The sequence below is a fragment of the Eucyclogobius newberryi genome, unplaced genomic scaffold, assembly GCF_026437365.1.
Source record: "Eucyclogobius newberryi isolate DKJ021-1_F unplaced genomic scaffold, fEucNew1.0.hap1 SCAF_8, whole genome shotgun sequence".
NCBI classification, from domain to species: domain Eukaryota; kingdom Metazoa; phylum Chordata; class Actinopteri; order Gobiiformes; family Gobiidae; genus Eucyclogobius; species Eucyclogobius newberryi.
The window spans coordinates 27,993,098-28,007,616 of NW_027316500.1; the positions used below are offsets into that span (position 1 = coordinate 27,993,098).

A 14,519-nucleotide genomic window follows, 5' to 3' on the forward strand; every position below is an offset into this window, starting at 1 on the left:
TTAGTCCAGGTTCAGGCCGAGTTTAGTTCAGGTTCAGGCCGGGTTTAGTCCAGGTTCAGGCCGGGTTTAGTCCAGGTTCAGGCCGGGTTTTGTCCAGGTGCAGGCCGGGTGCAGGCCGGGTTTAGTCCATGTTCAGGCCGGGTTTAGTCCAGGTTCAGACCGGGTTTAGTCCAGGTTCAGGCCGAGTTTAGTTCAGGTTCAGGCCGGGTTTTGTCCAGGTGCAGGCCGGGTTTAGTCCAGGTTCAGGCCGGGTTTAGTCCAGGTTCAGACCGGGTTTAGTCCAGGTTCAGACCGGCTTTAGTCCAGGTTCAGACCGGGTATAGTCCAGATTCAGACGGGCTTTAGTCCAGGTTTTGGGGGCGCTCTGGTGGTCTCGTATCACGTGATGAGGCAGCAGTTGATGCATCGCGGGCCCAGGCGTCTCTTTAGCGCCCCCTTCTTCCTCTTGGGGGTTAAGATGGCAAGAATGGCCTCGTCGAAAACCGTCTTCAGGCCTTTCTGTGTCAGAGCCGAGCACTCCACGTAGCAACACGCCCCGATCTGGAAACCACACGAGAGACTGTCAGGACAGAGCTACTGCAACTGCTGCTTAAACCTTAAATATACTGTCAAAACTGGCCAAATTAAACTACCGTATTTTCCGGTCTATAAGTCGCACCCTTTTTTATAGTTTTGCCCAGGGTGCGACTTATATATGATATTTGTTATTTTCACACTGGCAAACCCATTTCACAAAAGGGCGCTCTAGGCTCTGAGCGACGCAGAAGCGCTTGCACTTCCTCTTCCTCTGGAGTTTGTGGAGTTGTTTAGAAGTGACACTGGGAATTCCCATTCACTATTTACAGTACTTCAGTTCAAATGCGTTTCTAGTTTCAATACTAGTTCATCTTAAAATGCATCCACTGTTTTCTGTACATAGTAAGCCTAATTTTACAGTCAATTAAATAGTTTTTCTTTAATGCATGCCCATTTTGATTCTATATACCGTATTTTCCGCATTATAAGGCGCACTTTTCCTAAAAAACGACAGAGATTTTGTGTGCTATACGTTTTGTTTCGCTTAATGCGCCTTATAATCCAGTGCGCCTTATAGTGCGGGAAATACGGTATCTTTTTTTATCACTGTTCGTTGTTGTATGTCGCACCGAATCACCAAAGCAAGTTCCTTTGTCTGTGAAACTCGCTGCGATCTCCAGACACTTAAACAAATAATGTGTGAGGCAATAGTGAACACAAGGGCCTCGTCAGCGCTGCGCTAAACCTCATTTAAACCGCCACCATTATAAACACGCCGTCTGATCCACGGTGAAGGGGCGTCGGCCTGTTTGTTCTTGTCGAGGGTGAAACGATGCGGTATTTGACGGCGTTCATTTTGCAAGAAGCCAAAAATTTCGACGCAATCACCCAGAGCCAGTGATTGTCGTTGATCCCGTTTTGATCCCGTTTTGATCACGTTTTGATCACGTTTTGTTCCGCCTCGTTATGGCCCAGAAACACAACCAGGGTGACACCGCGTTTACGGGCCGGCGGATTTTGTACAAACACTCACACTAACATATAACTCGCTGCTAATTTGCATATTGTAAGTGGTTAGTTTGATGCACATTCATAATTATAGCCCCATATTCTGCTGTTAATTAGACATTTAACACTAATAAAGCCCTTACCACTGCTTATTAGTAAGATGTGGGGTCTATTGGTACGTGAAATATGATTCTAATAGGATTTCGGCAATAATAGTTGGTTATTAAGAGCTAAAATCTCTATAAATGTAGTTTTTATTGTTTATTCATGGAAAAACATATTTTCTTTCTCGTCTTAACGTCAGTAATAAGGAGTTTATTTATCGGAAAATTGAATTAGCAGCAGAGTAAGATATAAATAAGGGCTGAAAAAATACAAATTGAAATCAAATGTAGAAATTAGCAGCTAAAGAGTGTAACCTGACTTAAAAGTGTTAGCAAAGTTATCTATTTATATATTAATGATAAATATAGTAATTATTATCAAGAGTGAATGCACAGTGTCAATTTCAACACATCCAGGAGCAAAAAAAGGAATTTTAAATGCAGAACTTATACATGTTTTAACTCTCTTATACATTGCAGCCTAAAGTGTTTTACTGAGCGTGACTAAATCGTGACGTTGAATATTTTACATTACTAAAATACGTGCAATAGAGGAAATACTTTCACGCTGAACAATGATTTTGAAGCGTTTACCATCAAAAATAGGCTGTTAAATTTAAAAAAAAGGCTGACAAACAATTTTGCACAATCATCATCAGCAACACGAGACTGTAGTCAAGGCCTTCTGGTTTTAGATTTTAGCCTTGAGACATTTTCAGCCTCAGATTGAACGTTCAGGGTCGGAACGTGCAATAAAAGTCTCTCTAAACACTCTAATGTTTGTATAGTTTTCACATTTACAGTGCAAGTCCTGGGCTCTGTGAAGTCTCAAACTGCAAACTTAAAGGTGCACTATGTCGCTTTTCTGAGATGTCATCGTCCCGTGGCCTTAAACGACACCCATTATTCAATTAAAGACGTGTTTATTGCACAAAACAAAAGGAAAACAACCACTTGAAATCATCTGCTCATCACAAACATCGAGTCAAGCTGGCGGATTTATTCATCTGAAATGTATTTTTGACAGGGTGTGATTTTGATAGGGTGCACGTGATCTCTCTGGGTGGAGTTTTTTGGTGCAGAAGTAAGTTCAGGACACTCCAAAATGATTGATTATTTAGTTAAATCCATATGTAAATCTGTTACCGTATTTTCCGCACTACAAGGCGCACTGTCAATGAATGGTTTATTTTCGATCAGTTTTCATATACTGTATTTTCCGGACTATAAGTCGTACCTCTTTTCATAGTTTTGGCCGGGGTGCAACTTATACTTATATTTATACTTATATACTTATACTCCGGAGCAACTTATATGTGATATTATTTGTTATTTTGACACTTGCAACCGCATTTTATACTCCAGTGCGACTTATATATGTTTTTTTTTGTCTCTATTATGCATTTGGTGGTGCGACTTATAGTCGCACCGGAGTATAGTCCAGAAAATACACTACAAGGCGCATTGAGCAAAACAAAACGTGTACCACACAAAATCGCTGCGAGCTCAGTAAGAACAACCAGAATCAATCCATATTTAAGGCGCACTGGATTATAAGGCGCACTGTAGTTTTTGGAGAAAATTCAATACTTTTAAGTGAGCCTTATAGTGCAGAAAATACGGTAATTCAAATTGGACATTAGACACGGGTTAAAAATCAAGGATCTAGAAGATTTAGCGACACCTTTGTTTTTGTTATTCATGTTTTTTGTTTGTATTTAGTCATTTTATCAAAATGAAAGAATGAAAAATGACAGCGCCTCTTTTGACGTCACTTGAAATCCAGAGTTTGTCCAGTTTAGTCCCCGTCCAGTCCCGTTTCAACCCAGTTTTGACGCGTGCAAGTGTCTATCCAACTGCTTTACCGCAGTATTAACTGTGCAGCTACTGCTGGTGTTCCTCCTCCACTTTGAGACCACTTTGCACAGAATGACTGCATTCATTTGGGCTGGTGTAATGCACAGATGTCTTTACTCCCCACAGAGCTCTGCTCCACGCTCAGCTCCAACAGGCCCGACAGCTCCAACTGAGAGTGAGCACGTTTAGGACACACACGCACACGCGCGCACACACACACACGCACACGCACACACACACACACAGACACACACAGACACACACACACACACCTCCTTGGCCAGCTTCTGCCCCTGCTCCGTGGTCAGCGGCTTCTCCTTCAGATCGTTCAGTTTGGCGATCGTCTTGGGGTCGTCGCGGAGGTCGATCTGGAATTGGACGAGAAAAAACACTTAAATGATCACGATTAAGTCCAAACTACTTTGTGCTATTGACAGTGGAACAATAAAGCTGCATTAAAATGTGGTGAGTATCCATAACGAGATGTTACACACCGCAGTTACGTGTGCGACACTTTACAGCTCAAATAAATAACATACGTTTCAAGAAAATGCACATAAAAATAGTCCCAGCGATCACATGCTGAACGATATATCGATAATTAAGTGTGGTAATTATCCTACGTTTGGATACAGAGGCAGTATTATACTTTTGAGTACTCGTCCATAGCCAAGACCCGGCGCTGATTGTTGTTGACCTTTGTTCCTTTGAGCTCGTCCCTTCCGATTCGGCACAAACTGCATTTATAACAGCCCGGGATTAAAAACGAATGTTTTGAACTGTTTCAAACTCAGAGCACCCAACAGTTTTCTACAGTAGCTTCATGTTACTTTTTATATTTTCTTGTTTTCATGATATCTATCTCGAATACTGATGAATTTACTACAAATAATACTTATACATCATACTGGAAGTGCCCTGTGTGACGTTTGTACCACTTTTACACTTCCGATACCGATATCATCAACCGATACCAGATTATATTCCTCAAAACTACTTCAACGTGTTGTCAAAACTTTCTAAAAGAGTAAGACTGGTTAATACCATAATAACATGCTAATCATTAACTGTAACTTTACAACATTAAAATGGGTGGAATTCTGTCGGTTCTGAGCTTAAAACTGTTTGCATTTTGTTCATATTTATGTGTAAAAGTTGGTTAAAATACGTTTGTGTTCTGAATATGGCTAATTGGAGTATCGGATCAGTATCGGAAGTAGGGCTGGGAATCACTAGATCCCTCACAATTCGATATGATACACGGCTCGAAATACGATAATATCACAATTTTGCGATACATCCCATAATCCATATAGTGCTCATGATATTCGACGATACATCACAATGTCTTTAAGAACCCAACACATTTAAACAATATTTGTCTTCGTTAAACCTCGACCTGCTCAATCTCAAAATAAAATACACCCATTTTAATCATCAAAACTGTCAAAACGTCACATGTTTTTGCTTAAACAAGTTTCCTTTCTTTAAAAAAGCAACAAAATTATGGTGTAATCACAAAATAATTTGGGATATTATACCAAAAATGACTCATGGCAATATATCGATACATGATCCCACGATATCAATACTGTATTACCAAATTAAGTATCACGACATATCAATAGTTTGATATTTTGGCACACCCCTAATCGAAAGATAGTGAATCGATACCCGATACATGACATGTTCCAGTATCAACGCCAATATTGTCCGCCTTCACATTCTGGCAATAAAAACAGCTATAACTGAATAAATACAAGGTCGACGGTTTATTTTCATGCGGTGGAACGTTCCCGGCAAAGCAGTAACGCAACAAAAAGTGAATTAACCGCCATGAAGCCCGTTTTCCCAAATAATTCAGCCTCACGAGCAACTTTGACCAGGTTAAATCCTCATTCCAGAGCGTCTCTCATTAACAGATCCTTCTTTCCCACCGGCGTTTGAGGAACCGTTAGCATCTTGTTAGCTGCAGATTTGGGGCTTGTTAGGGGGGGAACAGGTGGCGACGCTCCTCGGTTTCACATGGAGCTCTATGTTTAATGTTTTATTGCGGAGGCGCAGCTGCCGGCTCACGTAAGCGGATTAACTGTAGCGATGTGTCCCAGTGTTTGCGGCGCGTCAGACTTGTTGGCCCGACACACTTCCTGCAAAACAGTTCTCACCAGCCACGGCTTTTACCACTGGACACACTGCACACAGACAGTTTACACGTTTGAGATGATAATGCAGCCAGAGGAGGGAGATTCGAGGTCCAACCGGGTGTAAACAACTGCTGTTTTAGATTGAATACATTTGCAAAGAATGAAATACTAACAACCGTATTTCAAGTTGTAATTATATATATAGTAAACAATAACCATGCATTTGACCCAAATTCACTGACAAGACAAGAAAATAACTAGTACACATTCCAAATGTGTACATTCAGCTTAATTTTTTGGGCAATTTGACATATCAATTGATCATAATTTTATTCTATTTTGTCTCATTAAAAACGAATAAAAATTAAAGAAAAGAAAATAATTGCTTTTGTTTATTTCTTTAGTGTACTATTTTCCGGACTATAAGTTGCACCTTTTTTCATAGTTTTGGCCGGGGTGCGACTTATACTTATATTTATACTTATATGCTTATACTTATACTTATATTTATACTTATATACTTATACTCCGGAGCGACTTATATGTGATATTATTTGTTATTTTCACACTTGCAACCGCATTTCATACTCCAGTGCGATTTATATATGTTTTTTTCTTCTCTATTATGCATTTTTTGGCTGGTGCGACTTATTCTCCAGTGCGACTTATAGTCCGGAAAATACGGTAAATGCGTCTTCCACTCACATGTGAACAGTAATAACCATGAGGACATCTCCAGCTCGTTCACACCCGGCGGTCAGAGCGACGTGTTATTTGAGGAGAGTGGATACATGGTGGTTGTACGTGGATCTGTGCGTGAGCCGGAGCCGCGGCGCTTCAGTTGCCAGGAAACAGACCGAAAAACTAGACTTTGGATTTTCATGTTTTGGGAGCGGCACATGTGCTGGAGGCGCCGGCTCTGAGGCTGGAGGCAACGTGACTGACGCATCAAGCCCAGATTCAGAGGGATTTAAAATACTTCTGCTTCTAGGCTGCATCGAGTACCTTTAAGTACCTTTTACTTGCGTACCTTTTATTTGAGTACCTTTTACTTGAGTACCTTTTACTTGAGTACCTTTTACTTGAGTACCTTTTACTTGAGTACCTTTTACTTGAGTACCTTTTACTTGCATACACTTTACTTGAGTACCTTTTACTTGAATACCTTTTACTTGAGTACCTTTCACTTGAGTACCTTTTACTTGCATACACTTTACTTGAGTACCTTTTACTTGAGTACCTTTTACTTGAGTACCTTTTACTTGCGTACCTTTTACTTGAGTACCTTTTACTTGCGTAAACTTTACTTGAGTACCTTTTACTTGAATACCTTTTACTTGAGTACCTTTCACTTGAGTACCTTTTACTTGCGTACACTTTACTTGAGTACCTTTTACTTGAGTACCTTTTACTTGCATACACTTTACTTGAGTACCTTTTACTTGAGTACCTTTTACTTGCGTACCTTTTACTTGAGTACCTTTTACTTGCGTAAACTTTACTTGAGTACCTTTTACTTGCATACACTTTACTTGAGTACCTTTTACTTGGTACCTTTTACTTGCATACACTTTACTTGAGTACCTTTTACTTGAGTACCTTTCACTTGAGTACCTTTTACTTGCTTACACTTTACTTGAGTACCTTTTACTTGAGTACCTTTTACTTGAGTACCTTTTACTTGCGTACCTTTTATTGAGTACCTTTTACTTGCGTACACTTTACTTGAGTACCTTTTACTTGAGTACCTTTTACTTGCATACACTTTACTTGAGTACCTTTTACTTGAATACCTTTTACTTGAGTACCTTTCACTTGAGTACCTTTTACTTGCATACACTTTACTTGAGTACCTTTTACTTGAGTACCTTTTACTTGAGTACCTTTTACTTGCGTACCTTTTACTTGAGTACCTTTTACTTGCGTAAACTTTACTTGAGTACCTTTTACTTGAATACCTTTTACTTGAGTACCTTTCACTTGAGTACCTTTTACTTGCGTACACTTTACTTGAGTACCTTTTACTTGAGTACCTTTTACTTGCATACACTTTACTTGAGTACCTTTTACTTGAGTACCTTTTACTTGAGTACCTTTTACTTGCGTACCTTTTACTTGAGTACCTTTTACTTGCGTAAACTTTACTTGAGTACCTTTTACTTGCATACACTTTACTTGAGTACCTTTTACTTGAGTACCTTTTACTTGCATACACTTTACTTGAGTACCTTTTACTTGAGTACCTTTCACTTGAGTACCTTTTACTTGCTTACACTTAACTTGAGTACCTTTTACTTGAGTACCTTTTACTTGAGTACCTTTTACTTGCGTACCTTTTATTGAGTACCTTTTACTTGCGTACACTTTACTTGAGTACCTTTTACTTGAGTACCTTTTACTTGCGTACACTTTACTTGAGTACTTTTTACTTGAGTACCTTTCACTTGAGTACCTTTTACTTGCTTACACTTTACTTGAGTACCTTTTACTTGAGTACCTTTTACTTGAGTACCTTTTACTTGCGTACACTTTACTTGAGTACTTTTTACTTGAGTACCTTTTACTTGAGTACCTTTTACTTGCGTACACTTTACTTGAGTACCTTTTACTTGCGTACACTTTACTTGAGTACATTTTACTTGAATACCTTCTACTTGAGTACCTTTTATTTAAGTACCTTTTACTTGAATACCTTTTACTTGAATACCTTTTACTCGCGTACACTTTACTTTTAACGGAAATATGACTATGATTATTTTCTGTAGTTGTAGTTGACTGGTTTTGATGATTAGATTTTTTTCTTGTACTCCATAAAATCCATATTCCTGCAGATTTAGTTCATCACTTTAGAGCACAGTCAACTCTGAAATCCACTGACATTAACATGCACAGCCGCTCTCTTCTACCACAGACATGTTTGTCCTGCTTCTGCTTCACGACAGGCTCGGGTCAGGGTCTGGTCAGGGCCTGGTCCAAGGACAGTCTGACAGGGCTGGACCCGGGGGCGGGGTCGAGCGGTGGTCTCTGCTCCTCGCGAAACGCCGTCACATTTACCGCACGAGGACACGCTTCAAGGTCTCGGCAGGTTTAAGCCGCGTGGTTGATGTTATCGCAGGCACATAAAGCAGCAGACGTCCACACTTTGCCTTTTAAAGTAACGGCTCGTTGGGGGGACGTAAATCAAACCCGTAGCAGAGTGTTCGAGCGTAGTATTTTTATATTTGGATGAGCATTTACGAAAAGGAAGGAAGGGAAGTTCATTTACAGGCCGTGACTAACACTTATTGTGATAATCGATTAGATCAGAGTTTGTTTTTAGTGGTTTCGACTGCAAAAAGCCATGTTTTAAACTGCATTTGACACAGATAATGCTAAAGTCATGCTGCCTGAGGACACCTGATCGAGTACACTGACAGACAAAGGTTTTTCATCAAAACATAACATTTTACAAACATTCTGTGTCTTTTTTACGTATTTATTGCATTGTCTGAGTCATAGAATCGCATCTCTTTGCACATGACATCTGCTGAAGTTTGTGTATAGTCCAGTTAACAATTACCGCATTTAATTACATCAGTAGTTGACCATTTTAATAATTGATTAGTTGCAATGCATTGATTAACTTGTTTCAGCCTGAGCTCCAACACTCAAATGGTTCTACTCTGTCTCCCTCACACATTTCCACTCAGTCCTGCACTATTTCTACTCTGTCCTGTCAATAAACGCTAATGGTCAGCATTTTAAACAGGACAAAACCATCAAGGACTCATTTAGGAGTGAAGAATCTCCGGGTTTGTTTGGATAAAAATAAGTATTGACTCATAGCAACCACGATTTGATTCCTTGATACGATTTATTTGGTGTATTTATACCTGTTGTACATATACATTATAGTTTTACACCGATCGAGCAGGTGTTTGTGGAGAAAAGTCGAAAAATCAGTAGAAAATGACAGGAAGTGACATCACACCAGGGACACTCATTCCAGTCAAAGTTTGTGCATAAATTACACAAAGAAACAACTTTTTAAAATAAAGTCGCTCTGATTGATTTTGTTTGTCAAAAAAAAAAAAAAAAACATTAGATGAGTTTTTGCAGTGTTTTCTGGGTAATTTCCTCATGTCATGTCATCAATTCCAAACAGGAAGTGACATTATAAACCTAAAAAAAATAGCAATTCCGGGATAACATTTTAATATCTTTTAGCAACATTTTAAATATATAATGGTTAATTGCATTTTAGTTCAATGCGTCGTCCGACCTGTAGGGGGCACTTTAAGTAACAGTCGTCTTGCTTGGACTGACCTGTGTCCCGATGAGCAGGTAGGGGACGCTGGGGGCGTACTCCTGCAGCTCCGGGACCCACTCCTCTCGGACGTTCTGGAAACTGGCCGGATTCACCACTGAGAAGCAGATGAGGAAGACGTCGGTCATGGGATACGAGAGCGGGCGGAGGCGGTCGTAGTCCTCCTGCGAAAACCGACGGCGACAGTGAGAGTCGGCACGGTGACAGAAAACAAAGACAACTGTCCAACAGCGACACAATCAGTCATGTGATCACCGCGGCCTGAGTGCGGTCAGAGGTAGCGGTGGGAAAGGTTTCAAAGGTCGTTTATCTGGACGGTGTTTTTGTTCTAAAAGCCGTTACCGTAATTTCTGGACTATAAGCCGCACCTTTTTTCATAGTTTTGGTCGGGGTTCGACTTATACTCCGGTGCGACTTATAGTCCAGAAAATACAGTATATTAGCGGTTCTTTTTCAAACTTTTCAGAGCAGATCAACATTTGGCTTTCCGCGTGCAGCCAAGTCTATACCGGGACTATTTTCCGGTCTAAACTGAGGCTAAACCGGGTCTAAATTTGCACCATGTCATGGCTACAACAGTTTAAACCGAGAAACGATCCAAAGGAAGACCAAAAAGTGGATAAAATCAACTCTGAATTACATAGTTGTACCACTAATTTGAGACATAGAGAACAGAAATTAAAAGTAATGTTACGGCAGAATAAAGCTGAGCAATATGACCCAAAAAAAATAAGAATAAGAATCCATGTATTTATCCCTCACAATTTTAATTTGTGTGATTTTTTTTTCCTCATCAAAATCAAACTTTCTCTTAATTCTGCTCCAAACCGCACGCTTTCACAGACACAAGATTTGCTGTTGACCTCGTGATTCAAAAGTTCCAAGAATTTCATTCATAAATAGAAATGACTGAATCTCGATCTCAATTAGATTTAGATTAAATGCCTGTCTGTACTTCCAAATCATATTTGTGTATATAGAAAGACTATTTTTATGACATGTATGTGCATATAAGATAAGATATTCCTTTATTGTCCCACATGGGGAAATTTCATTGGTGCAACGCAGGTAGATACAGAGGTAGATACAGAAGAACAGATCACTTATAGGAAGTCTGAAAAACACTCTCAGTAGAAGATCTCCTATAAATAAAAACTCCCATAGACAAAACCTCCCATTTCCCAACAAGGGATGGAGGGGAAAAATAATAAAGATAAAAATGAATAAATAAATACCATTGCATGTGATCACGACAGTAATTGCACATGAATATGTGTCACGACAGCACATGAATTGCACATGAATTCCAACAGCAATTGCACATATGACAGAATTGCACATCAGTATTAGGTTAGGTCAGTATTGCGAGTGTTCAGTACTAACAGTGTTTGTTATAAAGTCTGACAGCAGCAGAAGGAAAGACCTACGGAACCTTTCCTTCACACATCGAGGGTGGATCAGTCTCTCACTGAAGCTGCTCTCCAGAGCGGAGAGAGTGTCCTGCAGGGGGTGACACTCATGGTCCAGCATAGATGTGAATCTAGCCAGGACCCTCCTGTCCCCCACCTCCTGCACCGAGTCCAGAGCACAGCCCAGGACGGAGCTGGACTTCTTGATGACTTTGTCCAGTCTCTTCCTCTCCCTCTCTGTGATGCTGCTGCTCCAGCAGGCCACACCGTACAGGAGGTACACATGAGAGTATGTGGATGTGTCTGTACATGTATGTGCATGTATGTGTATGTGTTTATGCATGTATGTATAGAATGTGTGCATTTAGTCCCGGACATACGGGCGTGTTCACACAGGATACAGGCAAGTTAGTTCATGCATCCACTTATGCATTATTGATGTGTGTATTAAGTGCATTAAAGTAGATGTATATGAGATGATTGTAGGTTTTATCTGTACATTTTATCTATACATATGTTTGTGAGCAGGGTTGAATGAAAGCATTAAATGTATGTATGGAAAGATCAAGGGTGCTATTGCCATTTGATAAACTGCTTATGACATAAAGAAACCTTTTGTCCACAAACAGAAAGAAGCAAGCATGGACTGAGTTCATGTGCGTTTTTACTGATGAATACACGTTTACTAGTATTTTTCAGTATGAATATTTGGCATTGGGTGACCTCCTGTGAGCTCGTGGTCGTGTCGGTGCAGGTCGGGACACATACGGGTGATTACGCTTAGTTTTGAGCGCTTTGGCCTGCGCGTGTCGCCACTTTTAGTCCGTCAATCGATGCACAGAGTCCGTCTTTATCCACCTCGAGCCCTAAACTGTTTGAACATCGCCGTCCATCGTGATCCATCTCAAACGCCCGGCTGAAGGTGAAAGCCTTTGACAAGAGTCTCTGAATATCCACGGCGCATTTAGCTTGGAGCGCGGCCAGTGAACATCCCGACACATCCCGGGGCGGATCGATGCGTCTCCCGTAATGAGGAACGACTGCGGATCTAAAAACCAGGCTGATCAATCAGCCGTCCCTGTCCCGCGCGAGGAAATGAGCTTGTAAACGTGCCCTCAAAAGGAATTAAAATAAGAGTGAACTGTCCGGGGAGCAGAGAAGACGGAGAGAGGGGCCCGTGGAGCGCCGCGGGACGGATTCGTGACGCCCTCAGCTCGTTCCTGACAAAACAAATTGGATCGGAGTGACGACGAGCGCGGGAACAAGGTGGCGTACAAGGGGACGATGAAGCGAGACGGGACACGAAGGCGAAGGTCATGGAGGAGAGCGGGAAACACATGAAACTTTTTCCCCAAAACGACAAAAGCTTTATGATAAACTTCTTGTGACTGGATTGTAAATTAGAAGAATGCGTGAATATGAGCAATAACCAGCAGCCAAATGGACCTTTTGAATTTTACATGAATTTGAATACTTTCATGTTTCGGGAATTTAGTGGAAATTTATAGTATTGGATTGTATAGATATGCAATTATAATATCTCGTAGGCCATATTGTCTATAATCTAGAAAATACTGTGTTCGATTTTACGTTCTGCACGATAGTTCGACCGTGACATTTACGGGCACATTTCTGCTGGAATTGCAATGATATAATCGGGGTAATCAACAAAAATATAGATATTCATTCTATATTAGTCACGACACAATAGTCACAAAACACAATTTTTCTATTTCCTATTTTATGGCATTTAGCGTCTGGTTTCAAGATAATGAAGCTTGAATTCAGAAATGAACTCAACCAAAGGGAAAGCACAATTTATCATCAATTCACATGTAATTGTATGATGTAACTGGACATTTATTAATTACTTATGCTTCTTATTCTTTGCAAACAGAGACAAAGAGGTAACGTTTACACAGAGAGCACAAGCAAAAGTAAAAGTATATTTGATCTAACTGAGTGTGGATCGGGTTTCGTGAGTTGGAGCTGGACGAGGACGCTGCAGATTCTCAGCGACAGTGTTTTGACACGAGCCGTCCTTAAGGTTTACATGTGGCCGAGACCGAGCCGTGTCGAGAGCCAAAATAGAGCCGTCCCGACCGAGTGTGTGCGCGAGGAAAAGACGTGCGATGATCCTTTGTGACAACCAAAGAGGACGCTGTGTTTTAGGGCGATGTTTACGGCTCGAACCACTGGAGTTCTTCGTTGTTTTGACGTGTTGTGCCTGACTTTTTATTCCAGGAAGTAGCTCTTTACTCCATGCAGCGTGTTTGTGAAAAATATCAGATTTAATATACCGTATTTTCCAGAGTATAAGTCGCTCTGGAGTATAAGTTTTTAGGGAAATGCAGTTTAAAACAATAACAGATGAGAGAACATGGTGAATAGGTGTACGTATGCTAACGCTAACACCTTCAGCTACATGAGGCACAGACAGAACTGTGGTAAGTGTCTGGTATGTTAACGTAACATATGAACAGTTATTCAGATAACTATAGCATAAAGAACATGCTAACAAGTTTATCAAAACATCAGTTTTACCCCAAATCACTAAATCCATTCAATTCTTCTTCCTCTGTGTCACTTCTAAACAACTCCACAAACTCCAGAGGAAGAGGAAGTGCAGATTCTTCTTCTGCGTCGCTGAGAGCCTAGAGCGCCCTCTTGTGGTTACCAGTGTGAAAATCACTAATAATATCACATATAAGTCGCACTCCGGCCAAACAAGGACAAATGTGCGTAAAATACGGTATAAATCTACTTAATTATATGGACATTAAAGAGCCTATGAGAGGTTGGACCACTCATAAAATCTTTTTAATTTGACAAATACAAATATATGACAGCGTCTTTATTTTATTTGTTAAATTATTTTGATGGATTATCAAAAATTTTGTTTCTTTTGTGTAAATTCGGCATAAACTTTGGCTAGAATGACTGTCCCTGGTGTGATTTTCTACAGATTTTTCAACTTTTCAACACATACAGCTTCTTGATTGGTGTAAAACTACCCTTTAGGTATAGATACAGCATAAAGTCAGAATTAGAAAACCATATACACACTTTAATGCGCCCATTCACCGTTGCCAGATTTTCAGGGCGCAACAAGCAACTGAAAGCGATCCCCAAAGAGACACAAGAGAAATATGCATATTCTCATCAGCACGTGACA

At 40.3% G+C, this 14,519-nt stretch overlaps 1 protein-coding gene across 1 annotated transcript in view; it reads right to left on the bottom strand.

The window, feature by feature from the left end:
• Positions 1-302: 302 nt before the first annotated feature.
• The window catches only part of LOC140351014 (rho-related GTP-binding protein RhoQ), a 30,841-nt gene continuing 16,624 nt past the window's right edge, over positions 303-14,519 (bottom strand). The window contains exons 3-5 of the mRNA XM_072436648.1: positions 9,935-10,099; positions 3,758-3,853; positions 303-540 (exon numbers count right to left, since the gene is read on the bottom strand). Of these exons, the coding sequence (XP_072292749.1) occupies positions 379-540; positions 3,758-3,853; positions 9,935-10,099 (423 nt within the window). The 3' untranslated portion in view covers positions 303-378. The remainder of the gene's footprint in view (positions 541-3,757; positions 3,854-9,934; positions 10,100-14,519) is intronic.